This window comes from Nerophis lumbriciformis, linkage group LG11, assembly GCF_033978685.3.
Source record: "Nerophis lumbriciformis linkage group LG11, RoL_Nlum_v2.1, whole genome shotgun sequence".
Classification (NCBI taxonomy): domain Eukaryota; kingdom Metazoa; phylum Chordata; class Actinopteri; order Syngnathiformes; family Syngnathidae; genus Nerophis; species Nerophis lumbriciformis.
The window spans coordinates 19,201,168-19,216,027 of record NC_084558.2 but is presented as its reverse complement, the minus strand read 5'-3'; the positions used below and the strand labels follow the sequence as shown (position 1 = coordinate 19,216,027).

Sequence of the window (14,860 nt, the reverse complement as noted above, 5' to 3'; positions counted from 1 at the left end):
TTTTGTCTCAGGCCATGTCCACATGAACACAGATACTTAATAAACGCATACTTATCTCTGCGTTTAGGCCTCTTGTCCACACCCAAACTCACACTTCTGTCCTTAAAAACGCAGACTTTTGCAAACACTGGCCAAGGTGTAGAGTTCCAAATCTCCACTCAGCATATGCGTGTATACGGCTCAAACAGAGACTTGTACTCCTTTGATGAGTCATGGCTGTGCACTGTCATTTGCAAAGCTCAATAACACTGCTTTGCTGCCTTTAAAATACAGTGTGAGAGGATTTAGTGTGTGTTTGAACGTAAATATGCTTCTATTTTCACTCATCGTTGACAAAAAAGACGCATCAAAATAGGCTTTGCGACATTCCCGCCAGCGCTACAGACAATATTTTCGACAAAAACCTATGTGGATATGGTTTGTGTCAGTGCCTATTTCGTTCTCTATATGCCGATACGCCGAGGAAATGGGTTCCAACATTAGCACAGCTAATTGCGGTTTCTGATACTGTATGTGCATCAAACACATATGGGGTGGTATTTGCTTGGCACAATATAATGCATTATGGACAACATCTCCCACCCACTACACTCGGACCTTGTGGAGAGAATGAGCACGTTCAGTGGAAGGCTCAGACTCCCAAAATGCAACACGGAACGACACATGAGGTCCTTCATACCGACAGCCATCAGACTGTATAATACATATGTTCCTTCTTGTCTGCACTTAAAAGTAGAATATATGTAGAATATATTTATATTATTCATATATTATATATTATATATAATATATTATATATATTATATTATTTATTATTATTATTGTCTATTGTGAGCGAACTGTGGTGCTGAATTTCCCCCAGGGATCAATAAAGTACTTTCTATTCTATTCTATTACATGTAATGATTTTCCTCACAACACGAAGGTCCTGAGTTCAATCCCGGGCTCGGGATCTTTCTGTGTGGAGTTTGCATGTTCTCCCCGTGACTGCGTGGGTTCCCTCTGGGTACTCCGGCTTCCTCCCACCTCCAAAAACATGCACCTGGGGATAGGTTGATTGGCAACACTAAAATTGGCCCTAGGTTGTGAATGTGAGTGTGAATGTTGTCTATCTGTGTTGGCCCTGTGATGAGGTGGCGACTTGTCCAGGGTGTACCCCGCCTTCCAACCGAATGCAGCTCAGATAGGCTCTAGCACCCCCCTGACCTCAAAAGGGAAAAAGCAGTAGGAAATGGATGGATGGATGGATTTTCTACTTTGTGTATTGACATGGTAGTAGGCTATATGATTTATGCACAACATGGTTTTTGTGTAACGTGGGTTGGTTCACAGAATTGCACTCTGCACTGAAAGATGGTGATGTGCGTTAATGGAAGAGAGTGCAGTGTGGCAGGTTGGATGCAACATGGAGTTATGCTGAACGAAATGTGGCGGTAATTTTACTGTTGGCCTTGGCTTGCCATCAAAGTAGGCCTATGCGATATATATTACATTATATATTATTATATATAATTATTTCGATGGCGGTCCGTGCGGTCAAACTAGACATTTTAGCAGAGTAATGCCAACAATATGTCACGACTACTGCGGAAAATATTGCTGCGTAACTTTACAAATACATTTGGCTAATCCATGGATGAATAGATGGATTGTTATTGAGGACTGGATTGTTCTCTGGAGATATGTATGTATATTATGTACTACATGTATGGCATGGATGGAACTGACTATGACATACTACATAAACTGAATTCATTCATACCTCTTCTATTGGTCACATGTTGGAACGCTTGCGTAAAAAGTGGCTTACGCAACTTTCATATCTCAAATTGTGTGTACGCAAAGTTATAAATTAGACCCCAGAGCATTTGTTGTGTGCTCTGGTGCCTGCGTTGAATATGTACTGTTCACGTTTCTAGCTGAGCAAGCACAAGTGATCTATTAATGCATGAATGTAGATCATTCATTTACTGCAACAGCTGAATGGACGGTGAGAGGAAACTTAAAGCAGCAGCACACCTCCACTTATTTACATTCCTCTGCTTTGCCACTACATTGTAACAGATTGCACACAAAAAATATTGGAACATTTTTGATGGAATATTGTATTTTGACACTGCCAACTATATTTTGCTTTGTTGTGGTTACCATTATGCCTTGGAATGTTGAAATAGAGCTACTATGATCCAGAATGTGATGTTTATATTTGTCAGTATCACTAAAACTGTATAATCCATAGTCCATGTTACATCTATTATCTTGTTCAGGGTCACGGGAAGTTGGAAGCTGTCCCAGCTGACTTTAGGCAAAAGGCGGGCGACACTCTGGATTGGTTGTCAGTCAATCACAGGGCACATAGAGAGACAGATAACCTTTCACACTCATATTCACACACACGCCCGCATCAGAAGTCAGGCGAGTCAACCGCTTGACCATCAAAACTGTTTGATGTCTTATTATGGTACAATGATTGACCTTTGTTCATACTTCAATAAAACATTTCCCATTTAAAATTGTGGAACGGATAGCGAAAGATACTCTAAACAACTGACAGAAACAAACTTAAAACTTAAAACCTACTTCCAAAAAAAAAAAGTTAACTTTGATGTGTACATGTCATTCTTTTCATTATTATTGTCAACTTATTGATTTAGACATATTGCATTGAGCAGGCTGGACAGAGGTGTATGTACAAAATTACTAGCCTTGTGGCTAAATTCTATAAATTACTGAACAATCATAAATTGTGGGGACATTGACCAGCAGGAAGTACTGCAAGTGTCTGGTGTTACGGTCCGGCGGGGCAACACAGTCGTGAAGTTGCATTTGCTTGAAAAACTAAACCCAGCTCACTTTCCTGTATAGAATCCATTCTTCTTTTGGTATTGTAAATTTATACACACATTGTGTGTCTGACTCTACTAATTAGTAATGTTAACTTCCTCAGTAGGCCCTGCGATGAGGTGGCGACTTGTCCAGGGTGTACCCCGCCTTCCGCCCGTTTGTAGCTGAGATAGGCTCCAACGCCCCCCCGCGACCCCAAAGGGATTAAGCGGTAGAAAATGGATGGATGGAACTTCCTCAGTAATGCTAAGCAGCATGAAACAATAACAACAGCAGTACTACTGTTTAGTTATGCAGCATTACAACATGCACACCATTACTCCCTGTTTACGTAACATGTAATGGTGTGTTTTTGGTCAAAATTCTGTATGGATTATGTTTTACGAACCATTTTGAAACTGCTCTCTAACTGTCTCTTCAGGATGCGCCGTTTTGTTTACGGTCTCAGAGGCGTGTGTAAAGATAGAATGGCCAACTAAACGAGAGGCGCCATTGTTGCTACCAAAGACGTGTGCAGTTGTGCCCGGATGCATGCAATTTTTGTGGTTTTGAAGTTAGTTTTTCTGATGAAATAAATCAAAATGATATGTCTATATGTAGTTTTAAACATACTCCAGCTCATAAACGTACAATAAAACATGCTTTTCTTTCATGAAAGTAGAATTTTGCGGCCATATTTGACGCACTCTCCTGCTACATTCCTGCAATGTTTTGTGACGAGCAGGCACTCTAACACGCAACCAACTGCGCAATAAACGTTAAAAAAAATACACAGACGACCAAAAAAATAAGTTCTTACCCTCATCTTGTCAAAAATCTTCATTAGCTTTGGACCAACAATTCCGGAGAAATTTTGACTTTTGTATGAAGTATGTCACTTTTGGTGGCTGCTTCCAATATATTTATGTATTATTCTAACTGATCTTCTTTTGTTACATGGTAAGTGAATAAGTGTACTTTTGTAGTTAGTTCCCCATATTTTCACACAATAACTCAGATATATTAGCACTGGTGAGCAGTAGAGAATCTGGAGTTATTTTTATTCCAGAACATATTTTGCTTTATTTTTTATTGACGTATGTCTTGCCACTTTGTTGTATATTTTTTAAATTAAATATCCAGTTCATTTTATCACCTATTATTACATTCTAAATGTGTTTTTTTTTTTTTTTTTTTTACTTTTTCAGCGTCTACTCTGTCTATTGGTATTTGTTTGACTTTTCTCTCCTGCTGTTACCGAATTGCATTATTTTATATTTACTGAAATTCAGAGATAGTCTGTTTTTGTCAAACCATCTCTTAAATGTATTAATTTATTATGTTATTATTTGTATTAGCTGCCGTGTGTTCTGTCCTGAACAAAACACAGGTGTTGTGTGTTTACCTGGCAAAAGACGCTGTAATCTGTGGCTCTGCAGTATTGTTTGCGAACCTTCATTTCCTTTACTTGTCGTCTTTCCGGGTTGTGGGAAAGCGATGTGAAAGTGTTCCACAATTCTTGTGGGTGGAGCAGCCACATGCTGCACAACAGTGCATTTTACTTGTCGAAAAACTAACAAGAAAGCACTGCAAACACATAGCATCAGCTCAAAGTTGATAGCAGTCATAGTGCCCTGGAGTCACGTCAGTGCCTTTTGACTAATCATTGAGGAGATCGCCTGAAACGGAGTTGGCCATATTCTTTTTATACATCCACTCCACTTTGACTGCGTCTTTTCCCCGTCAGCCATCTATATATATAATATGTATTATATCTATATTTATATATTTTAGTATATATATATTTATATATATATATATATATATATATATATATATATTTATTTATAACTAATATTTATTTATGAAACACGTTTTTTGTTAACATGTTAAAGGTGTTTAATAAAAATACAAGCATGTTCAACACATGTGCCATGTTGTAATGGTATGCATGTTCGAAATAAACTCAAACCATAATCACAACATATAGATTCCTTCCTTTCATGAAGACAATAATATGAGTTTATGTATTACCTGATTCTGATAAATAAATAATGATAAATGGGTTATACTTGTATAGCGCTTTTCTACCTTCAAGGTACTCAAAGCGCTTTGACACTATTTCCACATTCATCCATTCACACACACATTCACACACTGATTGCGGGAGCTGCCATGCAAGGCACTAACCAGGACCCATCAGGAGCAAGGGTGAAGTGTCTTGCTCAAGGACACAACGGACATGACGAGGTTGGTAGTAGGTGGGGATTGAACCAGGAACCCTCAGGTTACTAGCACGGCCACTCTCCCAACTGTGCCACACCGTCCCCGATGACTTGCATTGATTGGAATCAGACAGGAATCACAGTAGTTACTGATAAGCTCCACAACTTCGCATTTACATTGTGGAGGTGAAAAAAAAAGTCCTCCTTTCTGTCCAATACCACATGAAAGTGATTGTTTTGGCATTTAAATTGTCCAGCTTCCATACTCGTTTTTAAACACTTTACAAGAAAAACGTTGACGACAAACTCCGTAGCTTGCTAGCTTGTGTGCGCTAGCTTTCTGAGACTCTTATTTTGTTAGCCCAGGCAGGATACAGCGGCGCTTTTATTGTGAAGACAGGAACTGTGCGGTCGGTCTTCAGCATTTTGACAGCAGGTGCAACGCGAGAGTCTGTTGAAATAAAAAGTGTTTCTCGCCTTCCTGTCAGTCGTTTTTTTCTTAATACTGAGTTTTCTGCAACCAGCGTCATCTCACAAGATCCTCGGGTGCCGCGAATCTCAATCAAGTGACGAAAGTGACGCCATAGTGAAGATTGATGATCTCTAATTTTTAGGTCTATTTTTTTAAAGCCTGGCTGGTGATCGACTGACACACCCTCTGCGATCGACCGGTAGCTCGCGATCCACGTAATGGGCACCCCTGAGCTAAGGGCACACAATATTTTCTGGGCTTCCACAAGATATGCGTACTTTTAGTTCTAGATTTTCTTGCAGAGTGTTTACAGCTCCCTTAACAAGCTCCTCCAATGTAATTTTGTGCTGATGCCTCACTTTTCTCAGAATCCTCCCGATGAGGGGAGATCTTGCATGGAGTTCTCAAGGCAATTGACTTTTATCTTACGTTTTTTTCAATCTTAGAATTATTGCTGTAAAGGTGTTCTCTTTCTAAGCGAGCTTTTTCCTCTAGGAATGAGACTTAATTTGGGTGCCTCTTAGGCTCATAACCCCCAAAACAGATTTTTCTGTAGTTTGGTAAGGAATTCAAGACTTATTAATCAAATACAATTAAGTTCATTATAACATACATTTTTTTGTAATCGTGTCTTTCTCTGTTACAGTAAACCTACCATTATGGACTGTTTTTTTTTTTAAGTGAGTAAACTTACCAAATCAGCAGGGCACGCCCATCATGTAAAACATATTAGAATAATGTAAGAATACAAAGTGTCGTGCTATGATTGATAATTATTTCAGAAACAAACTGCTGGAGTGCACAAAATATATGTATTTGCTGACCTCTACAGAGCTGCATTCCAGTGTGCTATTTTTAGGGTGTATGCTGGCTTTAATTTAGAGCCGAGCAGAGATGAGAAAGTAGAACACTGCATAGGGAGAGAGACTGGAGGGTAAAATGAAAGCCAGACGTCACCTAATCTCCTCTTCCTGCTAGTCGCATACTCCCTATTTTTACTTGAGTCTTATTGTTTTCCTTTGTTATAGGAATTGCCAGAAAACTGAAAACAATTTCATAAATATACCTTTCTCAAGACATAACACATCACTGAGCAAGATCTTGTTTTGGCACCCTTTTAACCCCTAAAGTTTTCCTCCAACCCATCATCCGAAAGACATCATCCAAAATGTAATCATTTTAATGCAATTTAACAATAAAACAAACTACAATACCAAAACAGCCTGCCCAAAGTCACCTCAAATGACCTGTGTGCGCAAATCCCCCAAAAGATGCACCCTCCCAATGTGGTAACTGGTTTGATTTAGTTTTTGTCTTATTTTAACCCTGTGTTTCTGCTTCACTTAGTGGCATATGAAACGTGTTACAGTGCTGAAGTGTAAAATAATAAGTCATGGTAAATTGTTTTGTTTTTGTATTTCTACAAATGTGAAATACATATTCGTACAGTTTTTGTAAAAAAAAATGTATGGTAAGGTGAATAATTAAGTTTGACAAACAACAATAACTGTTGAGTTAGATTTGAATAACTCAAAATAAATAATGTAATTCATTGTATTAACATGAGTTGTTTTTAGATATTTCTACTCCTAAGGCTGTTTATATTGGAGACTTCATATTGTAATCCAGTGTTATACTTTTGCGTCACATAACTTGCGTAAGCGACACCGTCTTGCTCCTCCCCCATCGTACCCTCCCACAGACCCTGTCATGCACCTCCCAAAAATCCTCAAAAATGTCAGCGGCGATGATTGGTCAGCTTTTGCCAAGGAGGATCCCTGAACACAGGAGAGCAGACGTTGTGCTTGAACTGCACAAATTATTGTATGACATAGAGCAAAATTATTGTATGACATAGAGCAACAGTGATTGAACCTTTGCATCAAACTGATATTGTATACCCAAACTTGTGCTAACTGGTTCAATTCCGACACATATTCTTTCCCTTGTCTTGTAGTTTAGTTTAGTCTTTATTTGAAGGGACAATGCACAGAAACATTAAGCTCAAAGACAGATATGTTCTGTACCAGATTATAGCTAAATAGCTAATTTCCATCTGCAGTCCATGGCTACCTCAATTAAAGAGATACAAAAATCATGCAATAAAATTATAACTCATTCTCCGTCTATCATCTTTCTGGCACGATATGTTCACAAACATTGACGCTCTGAGCATGAATAATGAACATAAACATTTACACCAGCAGGTTGTTTACAATAGGGTTTTTTAACACTTTTATTTTCAATTACATAATTCCCTCTTGTTACATTTCCCGAACGGCAAATAGTTTGATTGATTGAAACTTTTATTAGTAGATTGCACAGTACAGTACATATTCCGTACAATTGACCACTAAATGGTAGCACCCGAATAAGTTTTTCAACATGTTTAAGTCGTGGTCCACGTTAATCAATTCATGGTAGGGCTGTGAATCTTTTGACACCACACGATTTGATTCTTGGGGGTAACTATTCGATTCAGTATCGATTCTCGAATCAAAATGATTCTCGATTCAAAATCAATACTTTTTAATAATATTGGCTGCCATTTCTATGTTTAACTGCATTCGTCCATAAAATAGATAACAGTTCTGATGAATTTCTAATTTACTTAAAGAAAACAGTTTTTGTTTAGTAAAATTCTACCCAAAACAATTAATAAAGTCAAATACATATAAGAGATGTATCCAACACTTCTCTTTTCAAAAGTAAATGTGTACAGCAGGTAGTGGCAGCTACATCAAAAATATGATTTAGGTAAGTGGCTGGACAGGACAGATTAAAAAAAAATAATGAAAAATTTATTTTTGATTTATATGAATTGATTAAGAATCGTTAAAAATAAGAATCACGATTCATTTGAAAATAAAAAAATGTTTTGATTCTCCTAGCGAATAGCGTTGCAAATTAGCCCGTCATGTGCCACGACTCGTTCAGGGTTTCACATTCCATCTTTAAGATCGTCTTTTCTTCTGGTTTATGAATAAAACGTTCATTAAAAGTAAAGTTGTTTCTGGATGATTTGTTTTATTGCTAACAAAGATGTCGATGTTGCTGTTGTCATTACTCACTCTTTACAAGAAGGTAAACACTGCCCCTTAGTGTTTTGGAGGAGAATCACAATTCACGCAGCAGCCCCTGCGGAAGAGCTATAAACGAATCAAGATGCTGTCAGAGGGGAAGCAAGCTATGTGGCGCGAGAGTATAAACCAGCCTTTAACCATATGGCCGGGGCCCATTGTACGCCTCCAAGAGCCTCCTGGAGGTCCGCCAAAAATATCTGTTTCTCAGCTTTGATCCGTATGGGGCGCAGCAGTACTCAGTTGTAATACACTTTTTCACCACTTGTGGCAGTAATGAGTTCTTTGCATGGATCTAATATAATTCTACAAAGTATTTTCAACGATAATCATGTTAATAAATGATCTACTAAAAAAACTACAAAAGTGTTTGTGACACATTACATGGGACACACTGTATACAGTGCCAAAAAGACAGCTAAAAGAGGTTGGTAGTTGAGAATAAATCTAAAGGTAAAATATTGAGTAGAAATGCACCCAATTGCAGAAAATGTTATCTTGATTTTCAAAATTTTCTTTCAGGGCTTGCGTGGCAGCACTTGGTGCCGATAAAATGTGCCTCTTTTTTCCATCAGTTTTCCCAATCTGTTTCAGCCGAATTTCACTTCCGAATGCGCCCGCACAAGTTGTATTACACGCTCACAAATGTGGAATCGCGGGGTCAAATCTTAGACGGCAGAAGTGTCGCAAAAGTCACGTGTATGTAGACAGCTTATCGAGTGATTTGGGTCAGACAGAAAACTTAAAATACATGTACGCGGATCTAAGACACACAAATTCACACAATCAGATTAAAACACAGACACACAAATTAGTACACAAGCACGCAAATTGGATTACACGCACAAAGATTGAGATACAGGTTTGCAAATAAATTTGCGACAATAATACTTCCATAAAAACGAACATACAAAATAACAATTGTAGATTGTTCAAGTCTTTTTCCAAAAAATAATTTTCCCTATTGTATATTTTGTTGACCTTCCAGGATGAGGTGGACAGTCAAAACCCTGTGTTGCGAGATAATCCTCAGCTCCACGACGAACTAAGGGGCTGGCTCAAACACCAGAAAGTTCAGGAAATTTTTATGCAAGGTAAGCTTATTGTTTACTTTACCTTTATTACATATTCACTTTGCATTAACATTGTTTTGCATAAAGACTGAATATTGCATTTGTATGAACGATTACAAAACAAACCATTTCTGGTCACTTTTAGGTCCCTATTCATTGAATGGCTACCGCGTGCGTGTCTACAGACAGGACTCGGCCACCCAGTGGTTTACTGGCATCATTACACATCACGACCTTTTTAGCCGAAACATGGTCGTTATGAATGACCAGGTACATGCATATTCCACCAGAAAAGCTAAATTTTGTCCAGCTGAGATCTATGCAGGTTGACCAAGTTGGGTGACTCTGGTCTATTTTTAGGTGCTAGAGCCTCAAAATGTGGATCCATCCATGATCCAGATGACCTTTCTAGATGACGTGGTTCATTCCCTTCTCAAAGGAGAAAATATAGGCATCACTTCGAGACGAAGGTCGCGATCTAGCCAAAACAACAATTCTTCCCATGTGAGTAAACAGACATGTACTTCTATTTATTAATGTGAGCACATACTTTATGTATGTGTGCTTGGGTATATATGTATAAAAGTGTATATATGTATGTACAGTATATATATATATATATATATGTGTGTGTGTGTGTGTGTGTGTGTGTGTGTACACATATATATTTAGGTCTCGAATTTTAACTTTTTAAGGTCAAGGCAAGTGTTGCCTTAAAGGAGAGCTCATATATAACATTATTTTCTTTCGAGGCAGGGGCTCCAAGGCATGCATATATGTAATATATATATATATATAAAACATGTAATTTGTAATCTCTAATAAAAAGGCTATTTAAATTTTATTGCGGCATTAAGCGATGTCATGATGGTATCCTAACATCACACTCAAATTTATAAGCGCATGCCTAAATATACCGCATGCCTTTGGTAAGCGCCGGAGTGAGGAGAGGTTTTAAATTAATTAGCGCATGCCTAAATTAACCGCATGCCTTTGGTAAGCGCCAGAGTGAGAAGAGGTTTTAAATTAATTACCGCCCCGGCGCTAATTCAAGGAAATACGGTATATTGTTACATTACACACAGTTTGAACAGTAACATTGTGTTTGAATTAGGGCTGTCAAGCGATTAAAATATTTTTTCACGATTAATCGCATTGTTCATAGTTAACTCAAAATTAATCGCAATAATCACAGATGTATATAATTTTTCATCATTAATAAGTTTATGCTACAAAGATAATTTTAAAGTTTTAACACCTTGCTTTAATAAAATGTGTTTTAAACATTATTCTATTTTAAACAGCTCAACACAAAAAGGACGAACATTATTTAATAACAGTAAAAAGAAATGCCTACTGTGTGTTGGTGTCTTGCCAGATTTTGTATTTTGTAGAAATACAGAATTTCTAATCCTGCTTTAGGAGCACTTGCATTCAGAGGAGGTTCTACGCTGTCATGTTTAGATAACAGTTTCACGCATAAATAACACTACTTGTGGATTGTTATGATCATGCTTTAAATGTCATAGCTGTTCGGTAATATCAAACCACAAACCAGGAACAGCAACGTGTAACAATATGTCAACCCTAGTTTCTTTTATGGAACAACTCCCACTCACTCCTATCTCAAACTCTTTTCTGCTTCCTATCTACAGTATTAAGCCTTCTGGGTAAGGTACAGTATAAAACATTTAGCAAAACATCCACATCCTCACTTCCTTGTTTACATTGACAGAGATGTGGATGTGTGATAATCTCTCATGGTCTCTTATTTACCAACAAAAATCACCACTCTACATAGTGCTCAACTGTTCCCCAATGTTCTCAATAAACTACCTGTAATGTTTTAGCTTAGTTTAGTTTATTATTATTTCTTTGGTCAGTGGTCAACAAAATAAACAAACAGTTTTACATAAACAAACAGTTGTACATTCATAAATTGAAAATGTTGCAGACTGAAAGGGTTTAGGCTGAAGTTGAACACCTATTGCGCCTAACCCTATAAACAATGTCAAATACAAGATGAGTTTCCAAAAATTATGACATTTCCTTTGCACAACATATTGTAAATACACTTTGTACACAACACTGTTCAACTATATACACAGTAAAGGCATGTGAAATATCCTTGTACACGTGTTAAACCTTTGTACCAATTATATACTTTATACAAACAATTATACTTCCATTATTATTTATATCCCACATTTAGTTTTTAATTAACATTGATCATAGTATTAACGACTGTTTATTCAAGAGTGATATATTTTTTCAAGACGTTGGTCTTAAAGTGTTTTTGAATGGAACTGGAACATTTTAAGGAATCATCCAAGCTGTTCCACAGATGAACCCCCCTGACAGAAACACATCTACTTTTTAAGATCGTTCTTATGTTTGCTTTCTGAAAGACAGCTGAACCTCTGAGGTCATAGGGACTCTCCCTAGGTTTGAACCTCTCCTGTAGACACCCAGGCAACATGTGGTTATGAGCTTTGTACGTCACAATAGCAGTGTTGAGGTGAACAAGATCGTGCAGTTTTAATGTTTTTAATTTAATAAACAGAGTATTAGTATGGTTATGATAATCCGCATAATTTACAATTCTAATCGCTTTCGTTTTGGAACATAAATAAAGAAATGTTTACGATGGACAAGCAATATTCAACTGTACAAAATAATGGAGAATGTCTGCTGGCAGCACACAAAAAAGGAGCCTTTGGTGGTGTCTTTTGTATATTGTAGTATCAATCCATTCATTTACAGTGAATTAAGTATTCTGTGTCTACTTTTAAGTTAGGTTTTTCGTTCTTTTATGTGGGGATAAAAGACCAAGCGGAAAATCAATATTTGTTTTTCAAACTATACACGTCTGTGCAAAAAAAATGCCTTTTTTGTTAGATTTCTTGTTATTCTGTGCTTTCTGGGGTTAAGGAACGTATCAATACGTAAAATCTTAAAACAATAGTTTCACAACTTTTTAAAAAAGATGCCACAAAATCCTGGAGGAACTGATGTGTTGTTTGGCCGTCGATTAAATTAACACTAGTGCATTTAGACTTGGACGTCACAGACATGTAAAATCGAGAAAATGGACAAAAGTAGGAATCCGACTGTTTTGTAGATGTAAACGTACTTGAGTCACCTGTCCATTAAACGCTCAGCCCGTCCTGTCTTGTCATGCTGTTAATAAAGAATCTCTACTCGTGACATGTTTTTATACTTTTTATTCATTCATTTTTATTGTATTTTTTTTTTCTGCTTCATGTCAAAGATGGCGGGAGGGAGACCTGGCGGGACCACTGGCAACACTCAGGTACACCAACCCCAACACTTGCACTCATCTTTAAGGTCACGACCCTCACTCTTCACAATTGTTGGAACTGGTTTTATTTTATAACTGCTGATTTGGTGGATTTGTCCTTTGGTGTTGGTTTATTTTGACAGGTACCATCTTCAGAATATCAACTTTAGAATCTAGTAAAAACTGAGTTTATTGAGTGAAATAACTATTTGATATTCTGCCAACCAACATAAATTCTGACACCTATGTGACGACAAACGCACACAAATTAACTATGTACCCTCAACCAGATGATTGATGAAAAAGAGAACACCTTTTGGCACTACAATTCGAAAATGGAATTTAAGATATTGTCGCTCAGGAGATTTATGCAAGATATTATCTCATTGGGTGAGGATGGATCGGCCCATAATTACACCGGAAGACCTTGTAAATGATCAAGGTCCTCCCGATCAAGAAGGTATATGTACAAGCTCATCGGATTTTAAACATCTGTAGGATTCAAAGAAGGTTTGGGACAATGTGAGACTAAAATGGAGCTGTTTGGAGGCATCAATCTGCCATGTTTGGAGGGACATAAAAGCTGAATGCGCCTCGTGAGAACACCATTTCCAATGACTAACACGGAGTTTGGTAACATTCTGCTGTACTCCGCTCGATGTATATGAAGGCGATAAGTGGTCGTTGTATAGGTTAATGTACCGTAAAATGGATAACAACTTCCTGGCCTCAGCCAGAACACAGGCTCTTGGAATAGGTTGTCCAGGGTGACAATGACCCAAAACTTTTAGTCAAGGCAACAAAGGAGTGGCTCAAGGAGAAGCACCATGAGATCTTGGTGTTGCCTAGCTAGTCTCCGGGTCGTAACCCCATTGTACTGTAAGTCTCTTGAGGGCGCTTCAAATTCAGACAGACAGCCTCTAAACCTTCACAATTTGAGTATCTGTAAAGAAGAGTGCATTAAAAGTGCTCCTGAAAAGTGTGCAACCTTGGTAACCAACTACCAAGGTTACTGACTTTCTCTACTAAGTACTAAATCAAGTTTTGTTTGGAGATCAGATATTTATTTCATCACTCAAATACAAAATAATTAAAAACCTTTGTTTTCTTTGGCATCTTCTGATTATTTTTTTTGTATTCTGTCTCTCTGTTAAATCAAACCTACTAAAAATAATCAGGCCTGTTTATGTCTTGATAAGGATGGTAAACTTACAAAATCAGCAGGGTATTAACTTATTATTTCCACCATTGTAACAGCTGTTATTGTGTTCGTAAATAATAAACAGGTCGAAGTTCAACTCTACATTTTAGTCACATGACAATCCTTATTTGGTATTATTTTAGAACCTACATACCTAAAATATATGTATATAAATATTTCAAATGTTGGATCGACATTAGGATTATTAAAGCATAGGGTAAAATTGACCATGTTCAATTACATGCAGACTCAACCTGATTTAGCATGCATGTCATTTGCTTGAGAAAGACACTAAAACAAGCAACGACTGTAGGCAGCTGCAGTAAAGGCCGGGCAAAGCGTCACAAAGTAATACATTCAGTGTTGGGTAGTGTCCAAGAGTTTCAGATTTCAGGTCCTTGTCTGCTAATTATTCTAAAACAACTAAAAAAACTAAAAAAAAAAAAGAACAGCACTTTTTGTGGCAATATTCATTTGTCTAATGACTTTTACAACTTTAAAATTTTTGGACTATTTAAATATAAAATCTTTAATTTAAATGCCTGATGAAGTCAGATGGATTGGGGCTAGTTGCTGGCTTCTTTTTTAGACTTAAGAATTTCTTTAATCAATAATAAGTGTAATAGTTTTTTAAGAATTGAAGTGCTATGCATAGGGATTAGTACATAGTGATTGTGAATGACAG

General features: G+C 37.3%; 1 protein-coding gene across 3 annotated transcripts in view; it reads left to right on the top strand.

Moving 5' to 3' along the window:
- Positions 1 to 14,860, top strand: part of jmjd1cb (jumonji domain containing 1Cb) — a 212,389-nt gene that overhangs the window by 161,646 nt on the left and 35,883 nt on the right. For all 3 annotated transcript variants that reach the window (XM_061967130.1, XM_061967129.1, XM_061967131.2), the window contains 4 exons: positions 9,589 to 9,694; positions 9,819 to 9,943; positions 10,034 to 10,177; positions 12,945 to 12,986. In XM_061967130.1, the coding sequence (XP_061823114.1) occupies positions 9,589 to 9,694; positions 9,819 to 9,943; positions 10,034 to 10,177; positions 12,945 to 12,986 (417 nt within the window). The remainder of the gene's footprint in view (positions 1 to 9,588; positions 9,695 to 9,818; positions 9,944 to 10,033; positions 10,178 to 12,944; positions 12,987 to 14,860) is intronic.